This window comes from Morchella sextelata, assembly GCF_020137385.1.
Source record: "Morchella sextelata strain SCLS chromosome Unknown scls_10, whole genome shotgun sequence".
In the NCBI taxonomy this organism is placed as follows: Eukaryota; Fungi; Ascomycota; class Pezizomycetes; order Pezizales; family Morchellaceae; genus Morchella; species Morchella sextelata.
The window spans coordinates 91,922-116,370 of record NW_025408625.1 but is presented as its reverse complement, the minus strand read 5'-3'; the positions used below and the strand labels follow the sequence as shown (position 1 = coordinate 116,370).

Genomic DNA, 24,449 nt, shown 5'->3' with positions numbered 1-24,449 from the left:
ACCGATATAGACTTTCACAAGGGCGCCAGCAGCAAGCGTCGAGATACCACATGGCACAAGCTTCCCGAAAAGGACCAGGAGCTGAGCGCTCAGGCAGAAACCCGCTTTGACATATGCATGTCTTCCAAAGTGCAGATTGCGAGATGGGAGGCCTCAATCGTTGTATGGATGCGCGGGAGCGGAGACGTACCGAGGATCTTCTATGGGGTGGCAGGATGGCGGTAGGGCTGACTTGATGCTCGTGTATGTAGCCTTACTCTTTGCTCGGGGGGAGTCATGTGCTGTATTAGCACTGGGTTTGGTGATGTGTTGGAAAGTGGTTATATGTATCATTTCCATCCCAAAGCGTGTGAAACACCCTAGGCCAAGATGGGATACCCAAGTACTCTCGTCGCAACCACGTACCCCATGGATTGAAGCAATAACTTGATATGGATCTCAGTCTCGCTATCCAGCGCTGTCAAGTATGTTGGGTGCATGTAAGTATGGATCATGTATGTAGCACTGCTACACTCCAATTATCATGATTCCGAAATAGACTCTCATTTGAACGTGCCGCTGCATGTATTACTCATCCCGACAGCTACCATTGCCGAAAGTGCAGAATCAACGGGCTGGACTGGGTCTGCTTCGGGGTTGCCTGCGGGCGGGGATGCGTGTAACAAGCGGGATTTTCCGTCCGGGTGGGTTTTGCCTTTTATTCTTTGCGGGGAGAGGTGCATGCGCGAGAGAGGGGGGAAGAGGTGATGATTTGAGGGAGTGGTGGTGAGTTGGTGGGTTGGTTGGGTAGGTGGTAGCGAGGAGCGATAGGGCTGAGTTCTTGAGATAGCAAAGTGAATGTTGCACTAGGGGAGCGAGAGAGATGATATTTGTTCATGATGATCACTTAATAGGTGTCTTTTTTATTTAACTACCCTTTTTTGAGACACAGGGAGTTGTAAATTTCAGGAAGAATGTTGAATTTAAATCTAAGTGAAGTACCCGTGGTACTGTGAGTACAGCAGCTGCTGTAGTGAAACATATATAGGGTTAGGGGATCGTGCGTTAAGTCTGTTAAGAACGCTGGACTTAGAAAACCACTATTCTATAAAAACTTGAATAAGTAGAATATGCTAGTAGAAATCTAATAGACTATGTACGTATTCTGAAATTTGTACAGATTCATTTCGATTCTCAAGTCTGAGGTTGTTGCCAAGCTTGATCCTTGTAAGGATAATAATTTATTCATATATGCCAACCAGTAGCTACCAATCCGTTGTGGTGTAATGGTTAGCATCAGTCGCTCTCACTGACTAGATCGGGGTTCAATTCCCCGCAACGGAATTCAATTCAAAACTTTTATTTTTCCAAAGATAATCCTCTCGTCGCAAAGGACGTACTTGCGCTGCCGAGTGCGTTTGTTAATGAAATGGGGATGTCTGGAAAGCAGTGGCCCCCCAAACGCCCTTTTGCTTCTTCCCATTATCGTGGATTCGGGACATAGATTGCTGGTCTTTCTTTGATTGGGGGACTACCGAAGGCTTGTTAGTAAGCTCAGTTAACCCGCGTATAAGTACACACATCGAAGAAAGACGAACCCATACCCACCCGTCTCATGTGCTTGACTCGGACCCCACCCGTCTCATGTGCTTGACTCGGACCCCACCCATTCAGCGCTGGCCTATTGAGTGCTCTCGGTCTGCTTCTACGGCTGCTTGATGCTGCGAGGATCAAGTTCGAATCATAGAATATCACTCGTCAATACAAAGAGTGTAGCCAGCCGAACCGCAACGTACCATGTGTGGAATAGATGATTGGGTATTGGATCTGCATGTAAAATACGGGTACTGGTTACAAGCACGCTGACAGTGTCATACCGGATGCACGTCGAGGCTGTGCTTCAATGAATCGCCGACCTTAACACTTTGGTAGCTGAGATCTTGGTAGTCAGTGGGTATCATGAGGCATAGGCTATGTTTTGAGAGGGATGGGTCTAGGGGGTTGGGTAGTCGTTCATGCTCCTGCGTACGGTATTGCTATGCGGTGGGGATCGTGACATATGTTTTCGTAGCTTTGGAGGATCGCGGCGGTGTATTTCCCAGTAGGTGTGTCGTGGAAGGGTTGAAAGATGGACCCCGATAGATGCGCCATATTGCCATTGTGGCAGTATGCAAAATGGATCCTGCACTTTATTAGAACCGCGGACGTGGGATGTTGCCTTGGGTGGTTTTGCGTGACACGAGAATCAATGGTTGCCTTAGGCGACGCTTGTTTTGGGGTGTGACGGATGTTGAGGAGGCCACTTTGGATAAGTGTCCAGATTCATTATCAGTCGAAAGATTCGCTGGTGTACATCGTTATAGCCACTTATTCTCACTTGCACACCACGCTCATGAATTCCTGCGCAATCGCTATACAAGTTCAGATATCTCTTCCAGAAGTATATATGTAGAAGTTAGTGGAGATCGACATTTCCAATTGATTAGCTGCAGATGACCATTTCCGCAAACAGGTAAAAAAAACACGCTTACCGAACTTGTGCATACTGTAAATGGAAGTATTGGTTACGTATCTGGGTAATATACTGAGGTTGAGCCTAGCTATTGCCCGGGGGGACACATAGAGGGCCTGAGAGATTTTAGTTTTAAGAATTGCTGATAATGGACCAGGGAGAACCAAATATCCGCTGTAAAGCTTCAACTCCCAAGAAATGAATCAAGTTGGATTCCCGGTGTTTGTTCTCCTGATCACTTGATTTGCTGTTGCCTAGGCCTAGGCAACGATGTGGCTATGGAGGTAGAGAGGGGTTGCAAAGTACCGATAGCTTAATCCAGCTAGCACTCTAGGATGAAGGATTTTTTACTCTCCGCCGCTCCAATATTGCCAAGAAGTTACGCCGGGGGTCGGCCTGGCCGGTTGTGCAAGTTACCTCAAGTATTCGTCGTTGGTGGTTGACTAGGACTTGAGATAATGAGGTGATCGGTTCAAGGTATGGAAATGTCCCATATATATCTAGCGTTTTCTAAAAGGGGTTTTCGTGCAGCGTACGTGATCGAACTTACACCTCGCTCTCCGATAGCGGTTATGAACATTACCGGTACCTCTTCAATCAAGGCCAAAAGAGCGGAGGCGGGTTCTCGGGATGGGCTTCGATTGATTGAGCGGGATTCATAATTTCTACGATCGACAATCTTCTCGGGGGTGGCGGTATGATGAGCCGATATCCAGATTTATTAATGACAGAAGCGTTTTGAGCTGAGCACATACAGCGAGTTTGTATCCCAGTGTGATGTCGAAGCTGAATATCTTGAGCTAGGGGAGCTGACTTGGGAAATCGATTTCGTCTGAAGTGGTCTCTTGTGTCGGGTTTGTCTGGAAGAGGCTGGAGGTAGTGAAACCATTCCCGGAATGCAATTTGGGAGAGTGAATCATCTGGATTTAACCCACAAGCCTTGGTATCGATTTAACTTTGGAACTTTGTATCGAAGAGCTCAAATTTTAAGTGAGGATACTTCTAGATTAATATTCTGACCTTTTATTTTCTTGGAGAACGCTCGCATATCTGTCGATATATGTAGATTTAAGTTGGCGTTTCCAGTTTAGAAGTGATCTGTCAAGCCTGAAATGTGATGGCTAGTGCAGCCAGGTGTCAGTTGTTTGGCGCGATCTCGCCACCAGCTATCGTCGGTGGGGGTTGATGACGAAGATATTATGTATATATGTATATGCGTAGCTACATTAGCTGGCCGTTTGTGATGAGGTGAGGTCAAAGATAACGTATACGTAAGTCACCGTACGTACCTTAAAAGAAGGCCTAGCCTACAACGGAGAAATGGGTAAGATGCCAGCCGGATCATCTAGCTCAACTGATCACGACACCAGATGGAGAAGCGGTTATAGAGAGCTAGTATGCTACTATTGCGGGTTTTCAAAAATAACCGGAAATTTGCGTTACAACCAAGATTTGTATGGGAATGCAACTTCAACGTCGCTTTACACCAGAATTATAAGAGGAATAGGACAAGAGATTTAAGTTCTGTGATTCTTCATAGTTGTATTGTATAGAATTTTAATACGGGGTCAAGGGTGGTACTTTCAAAATTTGGTTGTTCTAGGCCATTTACTTGGTTGCGAGGCTCGTTTCCGGTTATTTTTGACAACCCACTGTACCATGTGCTTTCTGTGTATCGAGCTTCGGATATGCAGTCCCTTAACCACCTATTGAGTTTGTGAGTGTTACTGACATGCACGCGTACCAAGGCCGCCACATGACAACCTCGTTGGATGCAGGTACACGTATACAGCGAGGTCATAAATCATGACAAGGCGCCCATTTTACACCAAAAATGCCACTTTTCAACCCGGTCCTCAACTACCAATTATGATAGATATTTTCTGAGAATTAAAATACTATATATTTTATATATGAATAATCACTCTACCAGCTGAAAATTACAATCCCACACCTCCAGCATGAGGTGCGCCGGTCCTGTTACGTTGAGTTGCAAAAAATGCGCCAAGACCCAAATCTCCAAGTCTCTCTACTTCTAGCTCATGTAACTTCTTCCACATATGACTTCAGAGAGTGCCCTTTTAGATTTATTAAACCTGATAGCCAACATTTCACCCCCCAAAGCCTTGTTTATTATTGATGGCAATTGCGTTGTGAGTGGTGGTTGCATTTAGACCAATTTTTGACGAATTTTGGTGTGGTTTGGTTGCCTTCCCATGATTTATGACCTCGCACTTATACGTACTCTAGTGCCCGATATTGTGCAGAATTCGAAAGCTTCTAGAAATTGAAGTGCATGATGCAGATTCGCTAAGTAAGAATCCTTTACACTTAAAGTAAAAAGGGTGTTGAGCAGATTACGCCCGAGGAGGGTGGGAGATCCGGAAGAGTGCCTTGGGGTGTTTCACGTGGACTTCGAATTCCGTTCTTTGCAAGCGCCTCTCATCAACGCATACGTATATACTACATGTTAATCACGTGTAATTCAAACAATAAAATAGACACACAGAGAACATGTGCTTCTGATCCCAGCCGCGGTCAATGCTCAGAGCGGCATACATATATGCAGGTTATAGATCCCGCAGGCGCTCCGGCTGCTTGCTACCGAATTCAAGGTCGATCCGCTAGCTAATGCAGGTCTCAAAAGACCGGTGGACCACCCTAGATGATGGGGCCGAGGATACTCGACTCTAGGATGGAGTGGTACTCTACTCCACTCTACTACTCCAGTCTGGGACTCCAAGTTCCTGCAGGCTCGCATCCTTACGACACCAAGGCTAGATATATTAGGATATAAGTCAGTTCTGTCTCTCTGGATTACTAATGAATTAAACAAAAAAAAAGATATTTCTGGATCACAAGGTATCACTCGGTACCATATACTCGTGACAGAAAGTACCGCTGATACATAACGACATGAAGCTGGCCGATTCAAGGCCTCATTACTTCACACGGTGGTAAATCTCATTGAATGACCACGAATTAAGTGTAGAGATTCAAGAAATTATTATCGAAATGCAGCGTATCCGTTTATACCACCGTCCCACCGTCCCACCATCCAACCGTCCTATCATCCCACCACACGACCTATCCGTTTGTACCACCACCACCCCACCACTCAACAGCTACCTCGTTCCACCAATTTTCCCCCCCGAACATCCAAAAAGAAGAAAAAGCACAGGGCACAGTAGCCCACTACCACAAACCCTCCCTCGCATACCAAAACCAACACCGCGCGCGATATCCAGCCTACCCATTCTAGAGAATAAATGATGTTAAGAAGCCTGCAGTGGAGAGATGGATGCGAGGACAATTCAGAAGAAATAATTCTTACTAGTCCAGTTCATCCACCATTTATAGTCACGCTGTTGTGACTAGTCCTGTGTGATGTTTAGCAACTTACTATAAGGAGTAGAAGGGTATTACCTACCTCGAGTGCTTCAATTCGTGAGCTTCATAGTGTATTGGTTAGTGAGTCACTCCTGCGAGAAGGGGTAGTTGAGGGGACTTACGATTGTGCGTTCCGGATCCTTTGTAATGTTATGTTCTGATGGCCATTGTACTTGATCGAGCTGGAGCCCACTCACCTTTCCCTCCGGTCGTGACGATTAGCCGGTCAGAAGGCTATTTCACTCAAGGATGAGACGTCTACTCACTCGCTGTACGTGGTAAAATAATTGTCAGAGAGCTTAAAGCGACTACATAATTCGATACCTCAGCGGTGTGGGGTCTACTCACGCCCTGCATACGGTCAATCGAACGAAGTCCTCGGCGGTGTGAGGTCTACTCACAGCCTGCGTACGGTCAGCACATCATCGATCGAAGTCCCTGGCGGTGTGAGGTCTACTCACTCCCTGCATATTATCAGCACACCATCGAAGTCCTCAGCGATGTGCGGTCTACTCACTCCCTGCATACGGTCAGCACACCACCGAAGTCCTCAGCGGTGTGCGGTCTACTCACTCCCTGTATACGGTCAGCACATCATCGATCGAAGTCCCTAGCGATGTGAGGTCTACTCACTCCCTGCATATTATCAGCACACCATCGAAGTCCTCAGCGGTGTGCGGTCGACTCACCTCCTGTATATTATCAGCAAATCATCGAAGTCCTAAGCGGTGTGGGGTCTACTCACCCCCTGGATACGGTCAGCACACCACCAAAGTCCTCAGCGGTGTGCGGTCGACTCACCAGCTGTATACGGTCAGCACATCATCGAAGTCCTCAGCGGTGTGCGGTCTACTCACTCCCTGTATACGGTCAGCACACCACCGAAGTCCTCAGCGGTGTGGGGTCTACTCACTCCCTGTATACGGTCAGCACATCATCGAAGTCCTCAGCGGTGTGGGGTCTACTCACCACCTGTATACGGTCAGCACATCATCGAAGTCCTCAGCGGTGTGGGGTCTACTCACTCCCTGTATACGGTCAGCACATCATCGAAGTCCTCAGCGGTGTGGGGTCTACTCACTCCCTGTATACGGTCAGCACATCTATCATTGAAATGATAAGCGGGGGTCTACACACGGTTTGTGCCTGATTAAGTCTTAGTCAGAGTGCTACAACGTATACGTAGGGAATTAGAAGATTTCTTCACTTCACCTGCTGTCAATCTCATTTACACGGATGTGAAACCGTTGTATATGCATCAAGTCGTCATCCTTTGAAGGCTCGCCACTATTCGAACTTAAACCGTTTTGTTGCTCGGTGGCATCCGGATCAATTTCAACAACCGTAATTTGCGAGGTTATTTGAAACCACCGTTTACAATACGTACTGTCAGACGTATAATTTAGTCACAATTCCCTCGCCCCAGAGTTAACAGTCGATCAATTACCAGTTCACGCGCTCTAGCTGGTAGCCAGTACCAACGGACCCGGTGTATTCTGTTTTGCAAGCCGGGCACCTATAGTCATTTTCGCCTTTTTCTATCTTCTTCCGTACGACTATTGCCATTGAAAGCAGAATGCCAGGCCTGATATTGTTACGCCAATCTTCCATTCTCATGAGCGCGCCGCTCTCTTCGTTCACGATATCGTATTCCCCACGTTCAACAAATGACTTTCCCGCAGATTCCTTGAAACTCATTTGGATCAAAGACCGAAAATCCTTTAATAATAACATCAGTAATGTCGCAAGGCGCATGAAGTCGTAGACTAAACAAGGCTCATACCTCCCATTTTAAGCACAACTCCCATGGTAATAGACGTTGTCCGTTCAGTGCGTCAATAAATCTAATTGGATCATGGTCTGGAGAAAAGCCGACATATTTCATCCCGTTTTCGACTCGTTTCAAGACGACATTGGTTTCTCGAACTTCGTCTGTGACCATTTTCCTGGAAACCAGCTCTGTAAGAATCTAACTGGCAATTGAACTAGGTTCGTGGTTAAATACATCGAGCCGCTAAGGAAGAGCATATCTATCGTAGCAAGACCTCTTTCGAGCTTCGACCTGTATTCTTGAAACCTTTCCCTTCCCCGTACCTCCCATGCCGCTCGCCGGAATGACCTTCCTTTCACAAGCTTTCGGTTTAGCTGCTCGAGAACATTTAGGGTCGCTAAGGCCTCTGAAAGTTGTTCCCTAGCAAGTTTAGCAACGGGTGGTGGTAGATCTGAGTTAGCAGGCATAGGTCACGATCAACGATTTCCAACCTAGCTTTTAATTTCATTAAATCCGCCGTCAGGTCCTCGCGCTCTTTTTTGGCTCCGCTAACGTTTACCCATAACTTGAACCCGATTTTAGTTATCAAAAGAACATCGCCGATACTGACACCGAACGACATGATGAAAGCCGCACTACTGGAGATAATATGTTGCAAATAGTAGCCTAGCTAGGTGTTGTATTAATAGTGTGGTAGTTTACGGTACATGTAGCTCTAAAGCGGGGGTGGCCTAGTGGCACGATAACATAGCCACACATGCTCAAGGCACCGCCACTGACATTTTGTAATTGGCTATGGTTTTCTTTAGCACCCTGCAATAACGGCCAACCACTGATTTGAAATTTTACAGATTCTTATAAAGACATACTCCGTTTCCCTGCTCAGCGAGATTCCTATTGACCGAGAATCGTGCTCTCCCACCACGTAAAAACTAGCCTCCGAGCCTGCGGCTAAGAAATAGTTATATCTCGCTGAGTAGGGAAACGGAGTACAGATAGTGATTGTAACCTATATATGTGTTCAGTACGGATACCTACATATAATATTATATACCTAGTCGTCATACTGTAGCCTCTAGTAGCCGTGGAAATGCATCAATCTTGACGTTTCCCGTACAAAAAGTGGTGAGATACACATTATTTGATGCAATAACAGACCGGCTGTGTGTTAAAGGCATTCCTGTCCCATTACCGACACTTTGCCTACACATATACTGATGCATTTACCTGTTAAAGGCAATAAGATACGACTTTACTGAGGACATTCCCTGTTAAAGGCATGTTAAAGGCAATAAAATACGACTTTACTGATGCCTTTCCAATGGTTTCCGGTGTTTCCCGTTTTCCGCCGGAAAATCAAGGTTTTCCTATGAGGCCTCTCCTCTAGATCTCGAGATAGTTGAGTCCCCAAAGAGAATATTTCGATGGGGTCATCAAATGGTATCTGGCATCAATGGGCTTGTAACAGTTGGGGAATACAATTTCATTTTGGTGGATCCATTGTTTGGCATATGCATGCAGGCTATTCTGGCTTGATGCTCCAGGTATAATAGTAGGATGCTCTTTGATGATTCGTTTCATTGGCAATGGCCTTCGTCAATCATGTGAAGCATCACCGGTGGCCAAAACTTATCCCCCCTTGTGTATACGCCCAAAATGAGTGACAGAAGCGTGACAGGTAAAGTCGTCGGTAAAGTCATTAAAAATCGTCTGTAAAGTCGTCCGATTTCCCTTAAAACGACTTTCCCTCCGCCAAAATATTGACATTACCCAGCAAAATGAAATCAATTCCCGACGACTTTACTGAATATTATTCAATATTTTCAGGTACACATTTCCACGGCGCCTAGAGAGCGCTGGGGTCGTTAGTCGGTATTGTTTAGAGTGGCTGGAAATCGGGTAAGCTCGGAGTTTTCGAACCCTAGAGCTTTGAGTTTCCCATTAGACTTATATTGACCTGAAATGGATAAGTATAAAGTGATTATAGATGATAGATGTAGGTATTTCTTGTGCTAGGATTCTAGAGTAGGTCTTTTGCCAAGATATGCACTACTTAAGTACCCAGCTTGTGTTTCCAACCTTACTCAGCTAACATGTCTTGGCCACTGCTCAGCTAACATGTCTTGGCCACTGCTCAGCTAACATGTCTTGGCCACTGCTCAGCTACTTTGGTCTCTAGTACTGACCCTTCGTCTGTCCCCGCGATTCACAACGACTTTTTTCCGAACAAAAGGCGTGGTGGTAGGCACAATTCTCACGATAAATGGTATACACCACTACTCTTTTTACCAATTTTGCGTCGCCGGCTAATGCTGAAAGTTGGTCTCTGGGTTTTGTATAGTGAGCCACAAACCGCCACAAGTTCTGGGTACAGACAAATTAGGATCCGGTACTCTCCTATAGTGCCATTATCCAGCACCTGAACTTGGCTCCATGAAAAGCAAGAGGAGCGTGGGTGCATGTAGTTAAGCCATATATGGATGATGTAAACCATTACACGTTCAATTTGGGAATTACTAGGTTTGAGGAGCCGGCGGCAGCTTCAGCGAGAGGTACATACGCCCGGCCTTTGACCATCGGCTTTTCCAGGTCGACCAATTCATATACACATTTTATTAGTCCTGCGGCATGCATTATACATGTAGTTCGCGATGGGCTTTTTACTAGCTCTGTCTCACCAACCCAGATCCGATCCTCTGGACTGGGGCCTAGGCTGAACGACTGTAGTACAAATAGCGGTGTTGTAAGTTCGGCAGGTTTCTATCCAGATCTGGGGCAAGCATACGTGTATACATCCTCCGGCTTTTCTCAAGTGCGTGTATGGCCATGGTGTGCCGAACTTAAAGGCGAGGAAGGCCAATTGCTACAGCCCCGGCCACCATATTAGAATTACATGTGAGATATATAAAATTCTATAGGGTATAATTACAAGACCAGAGCAGACATAGCGATGAAAAGAGCTACACAGTTTCTATATACTTTCCAGTGAAAGGACTTACGGCGGGGGTGCGTGCGGTGTCTTCGGCGACAACGTACGTGACTATCAATTAGCGCTGTAATCGATTCAGGCGCAGCCTAGGCCTGGGCCAAGGTTGGCATACATGTGATAATGTATCTCGTAGAAGCTACAGTATGTATGTATGAGAAACATCCGGATTCCAGAGACGTCTATATACCAACGCCGGTAGTTACAAAAGATCGAAGTGTATAGATACAGCCCATTCTCATATCACCTGAAGTTAAAGCAGAACCGGTGTCAACCGTACGCCCACTCTACCAGTGGCACTCGCTCCGGTTCACAGGATATCACTCGTGTGTTACAAGATGCCGAATCCCTGCGCGCATCGCCGAAGATCACATCCGAACACTGACAAATCCGGCGAAATAGAGCTCCAGCTGCAGACAGACGCAAACCTCGAACAGGAGATCTTCGCATATTCCCTGATCCGGCCAAGGGCAGATCCGCCATGCAGGTTCCGGATGTCCAGAAAAGTGCAGCGGCTACGTACTCTACCTTATACCTGTACTCGAAGCTATCCTTTTCATGTGGCAGAGCTTCTTCAATTGCAAGGGAACGGCAGTTGCAGAGCTTTCAAAAGGGCTGCTTGAGTGAGCCTCGGACCTCGATTCTGTGGCCGGTGCATAATCTCCTTGTGTGAGATCAGATGGTAGAGTAGACTCCTAGCTGTTGCATCTACGGATAGCTAGCATAGTACCGGCAGATCATATTGATTATCGGTCCTATCCCCAAAGCTGTCGATGCTGAATCCCCTACAACAGTGGAATGAGAGATCACATGATATATATGCACGAGAGAGATTTTGCAGTGCCTCATTCGTCCAGGGGATAGAACTGCATGCATGCATGTACCTGTGAAGTGTGGGGTCGGAGTTAGTCCCGGGCTCTTGGCACTGAGCTTGTTGCAACATCAGCTCTGGGAGGGAGGTACTCTACAGATGTAATAATAATTATAATGCGCCAAGAGTACCGAGAGAACGGTACCGGCGATCATTTACACCGTATGCATAGAAACCTATTCTTTCGGCGGTTACGAGTAATTCCCAACGCCCGCTCGCCAAATCAGAAAGCAGAACTCACTCCCGCGGTCTCAGCTCGGCCCCGTTTCGTTGCCATTGCTGTCGAGCCTTTACGGGATGAGTTACGTGCGCGTACGTCATCAATTATTCAGCGATTCTGTTTGGCGTGTGGCCTTTAATTCTCTACATACATGTGCCATGCATATGTGAAGATATATGCCGCTTCAAGCCAGAACTACATACATGAGCATGCGCAGAGGCCATGAAGACCCTAAGAAACTCAGATGACTTGTATGATTGACTGAAGAGACCAAGTACATCATGCTCTCCCTCAGACCCTGTTTAATTGAGCTGGAAGTAGATGCTACAAATGGATCTTTCTCAGGAAACATGCTCTGTCGGCCGTGTACCGAAGTGCCGGCCTGTGTTACGGGTCTATCAAACCAGGAGAGGAGTTTAGCACGTGTTTGACGGCACCGATCGTGATGGACGAGTCTTCTCAATTGCTCAAGCTGCGGCATGTGCTTTGTATCAGCCAATTGCAATGAAGGAAGCATCTAAAGCTAGCTCAAAGCAGAGTTGTGCCCAGCAATGCTCACGAGCAGCGCCTAGGAATATTGGGAGGAAACTGCCAGACTGTTCTGTTGGAGGGCATATATGATGGTCTCCACATTGAAGTAATATTTAGAGCGAACCGTCTATATAAACCGCCTCCACCCACCTCCGAACAAGTTCAGCATCCACAATTCTCCACTACAAACCATCATCATGAGCGAAGTATCAAGCAACATCGCTGCCCGCACCCCTCTGTGCTCAACCCTCTTCTTCCACACCTCCCACGGCCTAACAGAGGTACACCCGGTGGTGTTTCACCTCGACGCTGAGGGCAATCTCTGGCGCAGAGGATGGGGTGGAGAAGAAAAAATCGATCTTAGTGAGGACGCAAAGCCTCATCCCACTGCAGGAATGGCCGTGCTCGGGCGGGGAAGCGATATCCACAGCATCTTCAATGTACGAATTCTATCACCTTCATAATACTGTCTTTCTAGCTTGCTCACATTACCCAATCTCAGATGCGCCTCTACTACACCAACAAGGATGGCAAGATCTTCGAGGTAAAACACACTTGAGCCCATCTGAACGTAGAGAGAGTGACCGCTGACAATATTGGACAGCACTGCTACACCCAAGGGCGTGGTTGGTACCCGGGTGCACTGACTGGCCAGTTCTGCGCCTTTCCGGGCTCAGGGCTTGGGGTCCGTGGCAGCGACAACGGAGCCTTGACGTGGCTCTTCTACCAAGACCCTAAAACGTGCGGGATCCACACCATGTTCCGTAGCTCTTTGGATGGTGCATTCGAGCAAACGAGTGTCTGTTTTGCGCCGGGGATGAAGTGCACCGAGATAGCGGTTGATCCAAAGGGGAATGCGGGCGTGTTCTACCAGAAGCCAGATGGCAAGATCACGCAGGCCGAAGCCACTACGCCTTACGGTAAGACCTCGAGAACCCTGGTGCGGATGAGGGTGCTGCAGTGAGATATATGTAGTACACGTACTGACTATGAGTCCACCTGACCTTCAGAGCCGTTCGCTGGCAACACCATATATCCACCCGGTACAGCCATCGCGACAACGAAAGACAAGATGTTTTGTGTTACAGGAGACAACAAAATTGAGGTCAACATATATGATCCCGACAGCCACAAGTGGCAGCCGCCTACGGTGATTGAGGGCGTGAGTGTGATCCCAATGGCACCACTGTCAGCAAACATGCACCAGCCTCCGAGAGATGGCACATATACCATCACGATGATAACGCAGAAGGCGAAGCATGAAATTACAAAGATTGGGTACACGGATCCGAAAAACGTTGTTATTGCCACTGTCAACTAGGTATGTTGGTGATGGGCTTTGACTCTTTCTTTGGGAGGCCGGTTGGAATTACGATGGGATTACTACATGTAGCTATAGCGCTATATGAGCATTTGTCGTTGAAATTAATTATTCGAAATGGAGAGAATAGTGCTTTTGAACATCGTTTGTCGTGAATATGCTGTTGGCTGTTCCAGTTGAAACATCGAGTACTCGAACATAATTGTGTAATTGTAATCCAGGGTTAGGGTTCTTGCGTTGAAGTCACAGGTTATCACTCGCCAAGTAGACATTTATCGATAAGGATTTCTTTGTTCAATTGGTTCCTGAATGTAGCACTAAGACGTCGACGACGCTCAGTCTGTAGCTAGTATTAAGCCCCCCTTGATAAAGGAATATGACGAAAATAGAATCTAGGTATGGCTTGATCAATTGATAAGGATAAAATCTTTAATTATCCCGGCCTAGATCGACGAGCAGGAGGAAAAGCTCGACTCGGCTTATGATAGAAGCTGTTAGAATTAACTAGACCTTCGGACTCTCGAGTGGCTCGGGAAGTGCTCGAGCCCCGCTCCTTGAAGTAATTTCAGATCTGTTTGTAGAAACATACGTTATGAGGGTTAGGGTTTGATCTTCCGAGATTTTAAAATTGAATTACCAAGAATGTTAATTGTATCTATGGTGGGAGCTTACGGCACATGAAGTAACACCTGAAAGGGCTGGAGCCAACTTTCTCGTGAGGATGGCTGCTCGTGGCTGCTCGAGCTTTGGGCTCGAGTCGAGGACTCGAGTTAACTCGTCTTGTCGACCACACTAGCCATAGGTGACGATATATAGATATAGGTTAATTTCCTAATGAGTTCAAGCTCATGAGTAGAGTATAAGTTACTAATAAAACATTTGCTAATTGGAGGATATTGTCGAGAAGATGACTTGAAATCCAATTTTAATACAATGAGTCGGCACCCAACATCTGTACTTAATTATTTTGATAAATATGATACCCGTGAAAACCAAGGCCGCGAAGCGGCCACTAGACCTTGGAATAACAAGCATTTTGGAAGTATGACGAAAGAAAGGATAAAAAAGAGAGTCAACACCGACTACATCGCACCATACAGCAAGATCAGACTAAATGCCCACCGTCAGTTTCTCTTCTTTTTCCGGTTACGTCTTCTCCTGCGCCCAAGATATCCGTATTGCTTATCCTTGTCAACAACTGACCCCTTCGCCGTATCCCCAGGCACGAGAACATCAAGCTCCAAATGATTTCCTCCCATATCTCTAATCTTGATAACCTGACTCAACGTCCTGTCCAGGCCAATACCAGCAAAGTGTTTTCGACAACATTGGTAGAAGGACCGCTGCCCAGGCATAGCGTAGCGTACTCCGGTCTTGACTTCCAGGACTGGATGATATTGCCCCGGTAGCATTGCCATATAGATCCTCATAGCACGAACAGAACATGGGTCGAGAGGATTACCACTCCAAGGATGGATGTGCGTGTTGATATGCGGAATCCGTAAACGTAACAATGGCTCCTGAGAGGTGGGGATGTGAAATTTGTGTAATCCATCAAGGGCTCTGGCATCAGATGGACTGGAAGAATCTGTCGGCCTTCGCGGGGGTATACGAGGGGGTACTCCTGTATATTGCGTCAGGGAACGCTCAAGATGGAGTAGAAATCCGTGGTAGGTACCGCCGACATGTAGTTCGAAGTCGGTAGCGTTATAATAGTACAACATGTTGGTCTGGAAAGGCGAAACAGCGGTTTCGGCTGTCCCCTCGGGATAGATAATACTAAACGCGAGACAAACTAGGGGTGACCAATTTGAGTTTTCATGATATTTAGCCGGCTTTAATTCAGTCCGGCGGATGTACTCCTTTTGTGGTCCCGTTGGACGAGGGGCCGGACGCTTTCCGGCCTCCGACCACCGCCATGACATGTTTTTATAGAACAGTTGTTCGTGCATAGAATCGAGCCAATTCTCGTGACACAAAAACATCTTCGGGGATTCCTTCTTGATACGGCCGTTTTCATGATACGAGAGATAGTCGTTGAGAATCGTCAAATCTGGACTGAATTCTGGGTTGACTGACCAGCCGCTTGAGGAGGCTGTAGCAGTCTTGAGCGTTGCAGACCTCGAGCGGACAATTAACTTATCGGCGTAGTCCGAATGAGTCGAGCTAAACACAAATGTAATCGAGTCACTAAACCGCCCGTTACTTCGCAATGGCCGCCCTTCTGTCATCCAGACTGTCACATTCTCGACGACATAATCAAGTTCTGCTATAGCTATGGGTAGCAAGTCGTGATTACTTATCAGCTCGCCACCCGAGCTCCCCGGAATAACCTCCAGATAGCACCATTCTGGTCGTAAGGTATTATTACTCCGACTCGAAATGTTGCATGAATATTGCTTCATTCTTGTCCGGCATACTGTGTGGGATTCGATGCCAGGGAATTCTCCGCCAAACATATTATTTGTGTCGGGACAACTGGCAGAGGTTTTGTTGTAAAGCGTTGCGTCGATAATTGAATTGTAGGCGTCAAGCCTGTCATGATACATCAGTCCAGCGAACGGGGTTCCACCGATTGTCCAGTTGGAGTCATTGATATTGCGATCCAGGACAGTAGTGGTATTGACCGGAAGCCAGCCATCGCCATCATGGAACCTATGGAAGACGTTTTCCGTTTCCAGCATCTGTGCAGGCAGTTTATACCAATACCCTGGGAGCACATGAGGAAGGCTGTAAGTATGATTATATTCTAGGGATTCATTTGCACCATGCAGATAAGCTTCATTACTCAGATACCAGTCAATGATTATATGTGGTGGGTATCCGCGTTCATAGGAGTCAGATGTGGTATTAACCGGTATATCTGGTAAGTAGAACCAGTCCTGGCGCGGTGTCATCAGTACTGCGCTGGCTGGCCCCGACAATGAGCATAAAAGGCTGCCCACGAAGAAAAAGGCCAAGAGAGGTAGTAAGCTGCCTTCTTAATCGCTGCTGCTCACTGGAAAGCTCAGCTTTACCCGCCAACTCACCCCTCCTACTAGCACCACCTCGCAGCGCAGAGAGGCAGTAGCGTACGGCCACCCAAAACTCACGTGAGACTAGTAGTGAAAGGTTCGAGAATAGGGTCTCGGCACCCAAGAGCCCCAGCAGTGTGCCATTCTTCATCAGACACGACTGGATCCACTGCCGTGTAATGTTCGCTAGACTGCTAATGATGATCATCCCGTGAAGCTTTGCCGCTAGCTGTAACGCCCCCAATGTAGTTTCTAGTCTCCCGCGGGGTCTTCCCGACTTCCGTACCAATATAGTACTCGGAAAAGTTGAAGAACAGTACTCCTGTGCCGAGGCATGATATGATCGCCGGAATATGCCACAAAAGGCGTTTGAGAGTGCTGCTTGAAAATACGGACTTTCTTTCCTCCACATTAGACATCGAATAGCCCCTGACTGCATCTTGGGTCAAATAATAAACGGTTAGGGACTCTAGATATATAAGACGTGCTAGTATAAGGTAATTGGCATACAGTGCTTACGAACCTCTTAGGTACGAGGGCCATTGCCATGGCATACGGATATCTCGAAGATTCCTCATCTGTCACTAATTCGTTCGTCGTCTGATGGAATAGGTCCTTGCCCTAACCACACGTGAAATGTTAGATTGGACCAGGGGGGCGGGTGCCCTTGCGCTCTTTCTTGGCGAATCAATGAAGTCTCGGTGGTATTCGTAGAGGATTTCAACGGCTCAACTGCATGTGTACTAGTATTTGGCAGGACCGTTGACTTGTATCGATGATACATATACAGTTGCAATCGATGATGATGATAAAAGGAAAGGGAAGAAGGAGAAGGAGAAGGAGAGCGAGCTGACAGGTAAAGATAAAGACAGGACAGGCGCGCCCTTTTGCTCCACCACGACCCGGACCCTTGTCCGGCCGAAGCTACGACAACAAGGGCGAGGAGGGATTAGGAGCTATCTGGAAGAATGTCCTAGGTGCTGATGAGTACGGGAATCAAGGTTTGAGCTGATACACCGTACCGCCCCCCGAAAATATGTTTTCTTCCTCCTTTTCTCCAGCTCACTATGGATATTGGTATGCGTTATCAAAGACAGAATTGGCCCGGTGTTAGATGGCAGGGGAATTGAGAGATATTCCTCATGCTCAGTTAAGGCACCGTAGCTTTTCCCGCGAGATTGCTTATTTGTGAAACTCAGCGATACATAGTCCTCATAGGTAGAGGTATGTCTGTCTCATATGATTGCCGCAGCAGCGTATCTGCCATAAGATTAGTAGAAGTGCACAAACATGACCAATAAAATACCTTATGTGAGCGAGCTAGGGCTCAGCAGAGGGACACAGCCTTCACGGCTGGTAGATATCCAGTGGCGAACTATTACATTTATCAGCATAATTCTAGAGTAATTACAGGATTGGGCTAGACTCTTCTTGCCACAGACATTTTCCAGCCGTAACATTGAGAGTAAAGTACCAAGAGTATCATACGTAGGAAATAGCGGCATAACCTACATAGTATAAGAAGTCCATTAGTTGGGCTCCATAGATTTCAGGGTGTGTTTCTAAGACTAGTGCTGAAAGAAAAATGATATATGACATCCTGCCTGAATGCATCTGCATGCCCTTACTCGCGACCAGCAAGAAGAACCCGAAAATGCAAGTCTTATGCGTGTCTTGGACATGGGGTTCGCGCCGGGGTCATGATTGGAGGTAATCACAACCATTCCGAAAAGTACAATTGTTATGATCGTGAAGTGTTCGTCAAAGCCATGAAGTGTTCGTCAGCGCCGTGAATTATCCTCCCAACACCGTCAAGTGTTCGTCAATGCCGTTAACTGTCCTCCCAATGCCGTGAAGTGTCTTGTGAACGCTGTGAGCTATGGTTGCCATTAAGACTGCGGAAATCTCCTACAAGCAACGATGCTACGTTAAATGTCTCCGGTTTGAATCTGGATGGATATATGCCAAAATTGCGGTGGACCAGAACCTTTCTATATCTACATTGTTCGATATCTGACATAAACCAACAACTCCCCAGAAGAAAAAGGGCAGGCCTTTTAGTATTGATACACCTACATATCGTCGGTTGGTTTATACAGCTACCCTGAACACTGAAAATCGTCGGAAATCCTACACTGCAATTGCCGAAATCTGTGAAGTCAACGCGTACAAGAGTACTCTTTGCAAAGTTTTACCTTGGAGGGATATGGATGAAGAATTGCACGAAAGAAGGTCTTTCTGAGGGCTGAAACCAAGGAAAAATGCCTCAACTTTGCCTTGAGCTATCGACACTGGACAATATATGACTGGAGATGAATCATTTGGATAGACGAGTGCTATATTTGGCTAGATGGAGCCCGTGGCAATATTTGGGTTACCAGATGGCCAGAAGAGATGTATACAGAAGATTGTATCGTGAATAAGTTCAAAAAACAGAACTCTTTCATGGTCTGGGGTGGAGTTCTAGGCGGCAAAAAAACACCACTAATTCTCTGGGACAAACAGAGCTGGGGGACAATCACAGCGAACACCTACATCCACAATGTTCTTACTCCGATTCTATGGCTCTTCTGGTACTGGAAAAACCAAGCAGTAGGAAGTGGAATTGTTGTGATGGAGGATGGTGCCCCGGCCTACAAGGCAGGGCCAACACAAGAACAGTGAGATTTGTACCAGATGCCCTCTCTACAATGGCCACCCTTGTCACCAGACCTTAATGCTATTGAGAATGTGTGGAATCTGTTGAAAAACAGACTTAATTCTAGAAGACCTCGCCCTAGGGGGGTTGACCAGACCAGGGCAGCAATACTTGACGAATGGAACAATAGTATCATAGAGGAGGAAATACTAGAATTTGTTGATAGAATGCCAGAGTGCATTGCTGCTGTAGTTGAGGCACAGGGAGGACACACCCGCTGGTAGAACATGTATTTAGATTTCGAAAACATTGATTTTTATATTTTTTATATACTGTCTCGCACTCCTCCAATCATGACCCCGGTGCGAACCCCATGTCCAAGACACGCATAAGACTTGCATTTTTGGGTTCTTGCTGGTCGCGAGTAGAACCTTACCGGCATTTCCGGACTGAACTGGCCATGGGTCTGCATATGGGTGAAAATCGTGCATAACAACCATATTTTGGTGGTATGCAGACCCAGTCCAGTCCGGAAACTCCAAAAAAAATAACGTTTTTAAACTGGGCCGCTATTACATAACATACTAAATCATCGTCTCCGGGTGTTTTTGTAACATGGTATGCCATGATTAGAGGGAGAAATGAGTAAAGGTAAAATCTACACCCGAACGCTTACCTGTCGTTGCCATCCGCTGACTGGCACATGGCCATGCTTACTCATTTGCTACGCTTTAAAATTTGATGCACGAACCCTCTTACAGTGGATGATACGACGGTAGTTACGGTTTTGAAGGTAACCTTTGAAGACGTAGGAGTGTCACGGTCTTGAAGCTATTTGTGGGGGATGTTTCAAGAAGAGACGCTGTCGGAAGAAAACAAGGCAAGGGTTTTATTAGGGCCATTTTGCACCCGAGGGGTCACGATAAGTCCAAATCAAAATCGTTACCGAACCAGATATTGTAGCTATGTATCCTCCGATAAACGCGGTTCCTATTTATTCTGTCCTCGAATTTCTTCCCACACGCTAGAAATTAAGCTCCACCTGCTCCACTAGAGATAGGGAGAGAATGAGTATTTGTAACGGCAGCTAGACGGATTGGCTATGTGAGTTGTCTGGGTACAAGGGAGAAGGATTATGCAGTGTGGTTGGGTTTAGTGAAGTGGGTTTCTATTATGTTCTATTTGTTTCTGTTACGCGAGGGTATGAGTCAGCATTGGGATAGGGTATGGATATATAAGGGGGGCGTTGTCTCGTGATTTCTTGTTTCTCTTTCTTTCTCTTTTCTCTTTATGCAACCTCTGTACTTTACAGTCACGAATACTATTTGGTTCGCGCTACGTCATAGGGTTTACCCGGTATACTAGACCAGGTACAACCATCCATAGTCCATAGTCCACAGTCTCCGTTCTTGCCTTAGGTGTACCCTTCGGCCCCATAGTCCATAGTCCACGAACTTCCTACGTCCACGTCTTCGCCTCGGTTGTATTCCTTGGCTTCATAGTCCCTACGCCCATAGTCCCCGTTAGACTTAGGTTGCATCCTCTACAGCCAACCAATACAACACCGCCTCGCTTAGCTCTGGTCGCGACCATGTCCGACATCACTCAAGATACGTTGTTGCAGCGTCTTTCAGAATTTTTGACCATATATGGTCCTCTCCCAGCGGATATAGACTTCGGTGATGAACTTACCGAGGCCCATAATCTCATTGCTGAATGTTTGGAGGCTTTCACCAAGCCTTCCGAAATCCCCGAACCCGTTATCAACACGGCTCAAGAAGAGGTCATTATCGATCTCACCAAGGAACTCGAAGCAGCTGACGAAAAGGCTGCCGATCTATTGCAAACCTTGTCCGAATGCCAGGAAGACTTTACCGAGACTATCCAGGGCCGCGATGAAGTTATCGTTGCTCTCAAGGGCGAGCTCGAAGAATCAAAGGCCGAAGAAGAAGAACTTCGGTATCGTCTCGCCCTACACCAGGAAAGTCTCGCCATTGCCGACGAGAACCTCGCCGATGCTGAAGACGAAATTCTTCACATCATCTCTGCTGCAAAAGCCTGGGAAGCCCAAGCCAATGCCACTATTGCCGGTCTTCGTTCTCGTATCTCCGTCTCTGCCGCTACAGTTAAACCTCGCCATGTCTCCAAGTCTCGCTATCTGTCCCCTCGCTCTCAGGATCCCCGTACCATTAGTAATTGGCGAGAAAGGCCAATTGAAAATGTGTCCCCAAAGCCGGCGCTAAAAGGTCAGCCCCTTTGGTAAAAAATGGCAAACCAAAGGGGCCAGCCCCGCCACCTGTTTCTGTTCTCCCTGCTGCTGCTGTGTCTGAGGATAAGATGTCCGAAGACTCTCTTGTTGTTACCTGTTCGGTCTCTCAGAATTCCGACTCCTTCATTCCCACCTACGCTCTCATTGATACTGGAGCATCAGGATATGCTTTTATCGATGAATCTTTCGTACGTTACAATAATCTTGCAATGACCCCTCTTAGGAAACCTCGCCAGGTAGATGTTATGGATGGAAGACCTATCCAGTCAGGAGAAATTACCCACATTGTCGATGTTTCACTAGATATTCATGGCCACCGAGAAATTGCTTCATGTTTCGTTACAAAGTTGGGACATTATCCGATCGTGATGGGAATACCGTGGATGCGACGGCACGATGTCACCATTCGGCCAAAGGATAATCTACTTGTTTTTGATTCTCGGGACTGTATTAAACACTGTTCACTCAATGAAACTGCAGTCACTGTCCATGGAATATCGATCCCTCTACCAGAACATCATACTATTGTCGTTTCAGCAGTTGAGAAATCCACCGTCAACGTCAAGCAACTAGTACCAAAGGAGTTCCACCATCGTCTCCACATGTTCCAAGAATATGATGCTTCTGTCCTGCCGCCACATCGACAGTCCCATGATATTGAGATCGTATTGGAGGAAGGTAAACGACCTCCATATGGACCAATATACGGCCTGTCCCAGATTGAATTAAAAGCGCTACGGGAATACCTCGATGAAAATCTACCAAAGGGATTTATCAGAGCTAGTGAATCACCGGCAGGAGCACCTATACTATTCGTAAAGAAAAGTGATGGGACTCTCCGGCTATGTGTGGATTACCGAGGTCTCAATGCGATCACAGTCAAAAATCGGTACCCGTTACCACTGTTAAAGGAAACTTTGGCTAAACTTTCGAAGGCACAGTACTATACCAAGTTGGATCTACGTTGGGGATACAATCAGATCAGGGTAGCGGAGGGAGACGAATGGAAAACGGCATTTAGAACTCGATATGGACATTTCGAGTATACAGTAATGCCGTTTGGATTAGCCAACGCCCCCGCCACCTTTCAACATTGGATTAATGATATTCTACGCCCCTACCTCGACCAATTTGTAACGGCGTATTTGGACGATATCCTGATTTATTCCGAAACTCTATCGGAACACAAGGAACACATTCAAAAGGTTTTGAAGGTACTTGATGAGAATCATGTCCATCTTAAACCTGAGAAGTGTGAGTTTATGGTTCAAGAAACAAAGTATCTTGGTTTGATTCTCACCCCGGATGGGAATCGAATGGATCCGAAGAAAGTTGTCGATGTTTTGGAGTGGTCTACACCAAGGAACCTTCATGATGTTCAAGTATTTTTGGGATTTGCGAATTTCTATCGACGGTTTATTTTAGGATATTCAAGGATTGTTGCTCCGCTTACGGCTTTGACCAAGAAAAATATTAAATTTGAATGGACGGATGAGAGGGAGGAGGCATTCCAGATATTGAAGAAGATGTTCATAACGGCACCCATACTAATGCATTTTGATCCGGATCGGAAAATCGTGGTAGAAACCGATGCATCCGACTATGTTTCTGCTGGAATCCTGTCCCAACGTGACAACGAAGGAATTCTACATCCAGTCGCTTTCTTCTCTAAGAAACATTCCCCTGCGGAATGTAACTATGAGATCTATGACAAAGAACTCCTGGCGATCGTACGATGTTTTGAGGAATGGCGACATCATTTAGAGGGGGCACAATTCCCAATTGAAGTTCTGAGCGACCATCGGAACCTTGAATATTTCATGTCAACAAAGTTATTAAACCGTCGACAAGCCCGTTGGTCGGAATTTCTTTCACGTTTCGATTTCGTCATTCAATTTAGACCAGGAAAACAAGGGGCGAAACCAGATGCATTGACTAGGAGGTCGCGTGACCTGCCTAAAGAAGGGGATGAGCGGTTGACCCATCAGAGTCAAGTGGTGTTGAAGCGAAAAAATTTAGATGCAAAGCTAAGTTTGTTCGCGGGTTCTTTTTCAAATGAATCCGCTGAAGGAATGTCCACTGTAGAAGAGTTGTTTTTAAATGCTTACCAAGTTGACAGTTTCCCGAACAAAGTACTCGCGATGCTTCGGAACGGCGTCCGTCACTCGAATAAGATCTCGCTTGCCGAATGTACGGAAGATAATAACGGTCGGCTACTTTACCGTGGCGCACTCTATGTACCGGATGTCGACGACCTTCGGCTAAGACTCCTAAAGGAACATCATGACAAACCATCGGCAGGCCATCCAGGTAGAGCGAAGACTTTGGAACTCCTGAATCGAGAGTACTACTGGCCACAGATGCGAAAATATGTCGACCAGTACGTTAGGAATTGCAGTGTGTGTGCCCGGAGCAAGGCACCACGCAATGCACCTTATGGGGTACTTCGACCTATGCCAATACCCGATGGACCATGGACAGATGTGTCAATGGATTTTGTTACCGACCTCCCAGAGAGCGATGGATACAATGCAATCTTGGTCGTGGTGGATAGGTTAACTAAGATGCGACACCTAATACCAACAACAAAGGAGGCGGATTCAAGGGAAGTAGCGAGACTGTATATTGACAATGTTTGGAAATTACATGGGTTACCCGACACTATGGTATCCGATCGAGGGACACAATTCGTTGCGGAATTCTGGAGGTCTCTTTGCGACCGTCTGGAAATATCACCAAAGTTTTCTACTGCGTTCCACCCTCAGACGGATGGGCAGACGGAAAGGATTAATGCCGTGATGGAACAGTACCTTCGGAGTTATGTTTCCTATCAACAAGATGACTGGACTCGATGGTTACCAATGGCTGAATTTGCGACCAACAATCACACTTCAGAAACAACAAAGATATCTCCTTTCTTTGCCAATTCAGGACGAAATCCAAGAAT

General features: G+C 46.6%; 5 protein-coding genes across 5 annotated transcripts; 1 reads left to right on the top strand and 4 right to left on the bottom strand.

Annotated features, from left to right (window-relative positions):
* Positions 1-1,400: 1,400 nt before the first annotated feature.
* H6S33_001019 (uncharacterized protein) lies at positions 1,401-1,812 on the bottom strand (the record flags this gene model as incomplete). Its single annotated transcript, XM_044832580.1, has 3 exons — positions 1,401-1,510; positions 1,578-1,700; positions 1,776-1,812. 3 exons carry the CDS (start codon positions 1,810-1,812, stop codon positions 1,401-1,403), a joined length of 270 nt encoding a protein of 89 aa, XP_044693986.1.
* Positions 1,813-6,622: 4,810 nt separating this feature from the next.
* H6S33_001018 (uncharacterized protein) lies at positions 6,623-8,274 on the bottom strand (the record flags this gene model as incomplete). Its single annotated transcript, XM_044832569.1, has 10 exons — positions 6,623-6,629; positions 6,683-6,741; positions 6,806-6,853; positions 6,918-6,965; positions 7,019-7,027; positions 7,114-7,267; positions 7,329-7,600; positions 7,665-7,827; positions 7,887-8,072; positions 8,144-8,274. 10 exons carry the CDS (start codon positions 8,272-8,274, stop codon positions 6,623-6,625), a joined length of 1,077 nt encoding a protein of 358 aa, XP_044693985.1.
* Positions 8,275-12,457: 4,183 nt separating this feature from the next.
* Positions 12,458-13,581, top strand: H6S33_001017 (uncharacterized protein; the record flags this gene model as incomplete). Its single annotated transcript, XM_044832558.1, has 4 exons — positions 12,458-12,700; positions 12,763-12,804; positions 12,865-13,180; positions 13,271-13,581. 4 exons carry the CDS (start codon positions 12,458-12,460, stop codon positions 13,579-13,581), a joined length of 912 nt encoding a protein of 303 aa, XP_044693984.1.
* Positions 13,582-14,705: 1,124 nt separating this feature from the next.
* On the bottom strand, positions 14,706-16,265 carry H6S33_001016 (uncharacterized protein; the record flags this gene model as incomplete). Its single annotated transcript, XM_044832547.1, has 1 exon — positions 14,706-16,265. The coding sequence occupies one exon, from the start codon at positions 16,263-16,265 to the stop codon at positions 14,706-14,708; it is 1,560 nt and encodes a 519-aa protein (XP_044693983.1).
* Positions 16,266-16,526: 261 nt separating this feature from the next.
* H6S33_001015 (uncharacterized protein) lies at positions 16,527-16,803 on the bottom strand (the record flags this gene model as incomplete). The annotated part of the gene is made up of 1 exon (XM_044832535.1): positions 16,527-16,803. A coding segment is annotated over one exon (277 nt), but the record flags the coding sequence as incomplete, so codon positions are not given.
* Positions 16,804-24,449: the final 7,646 nt, after the last annotated feature.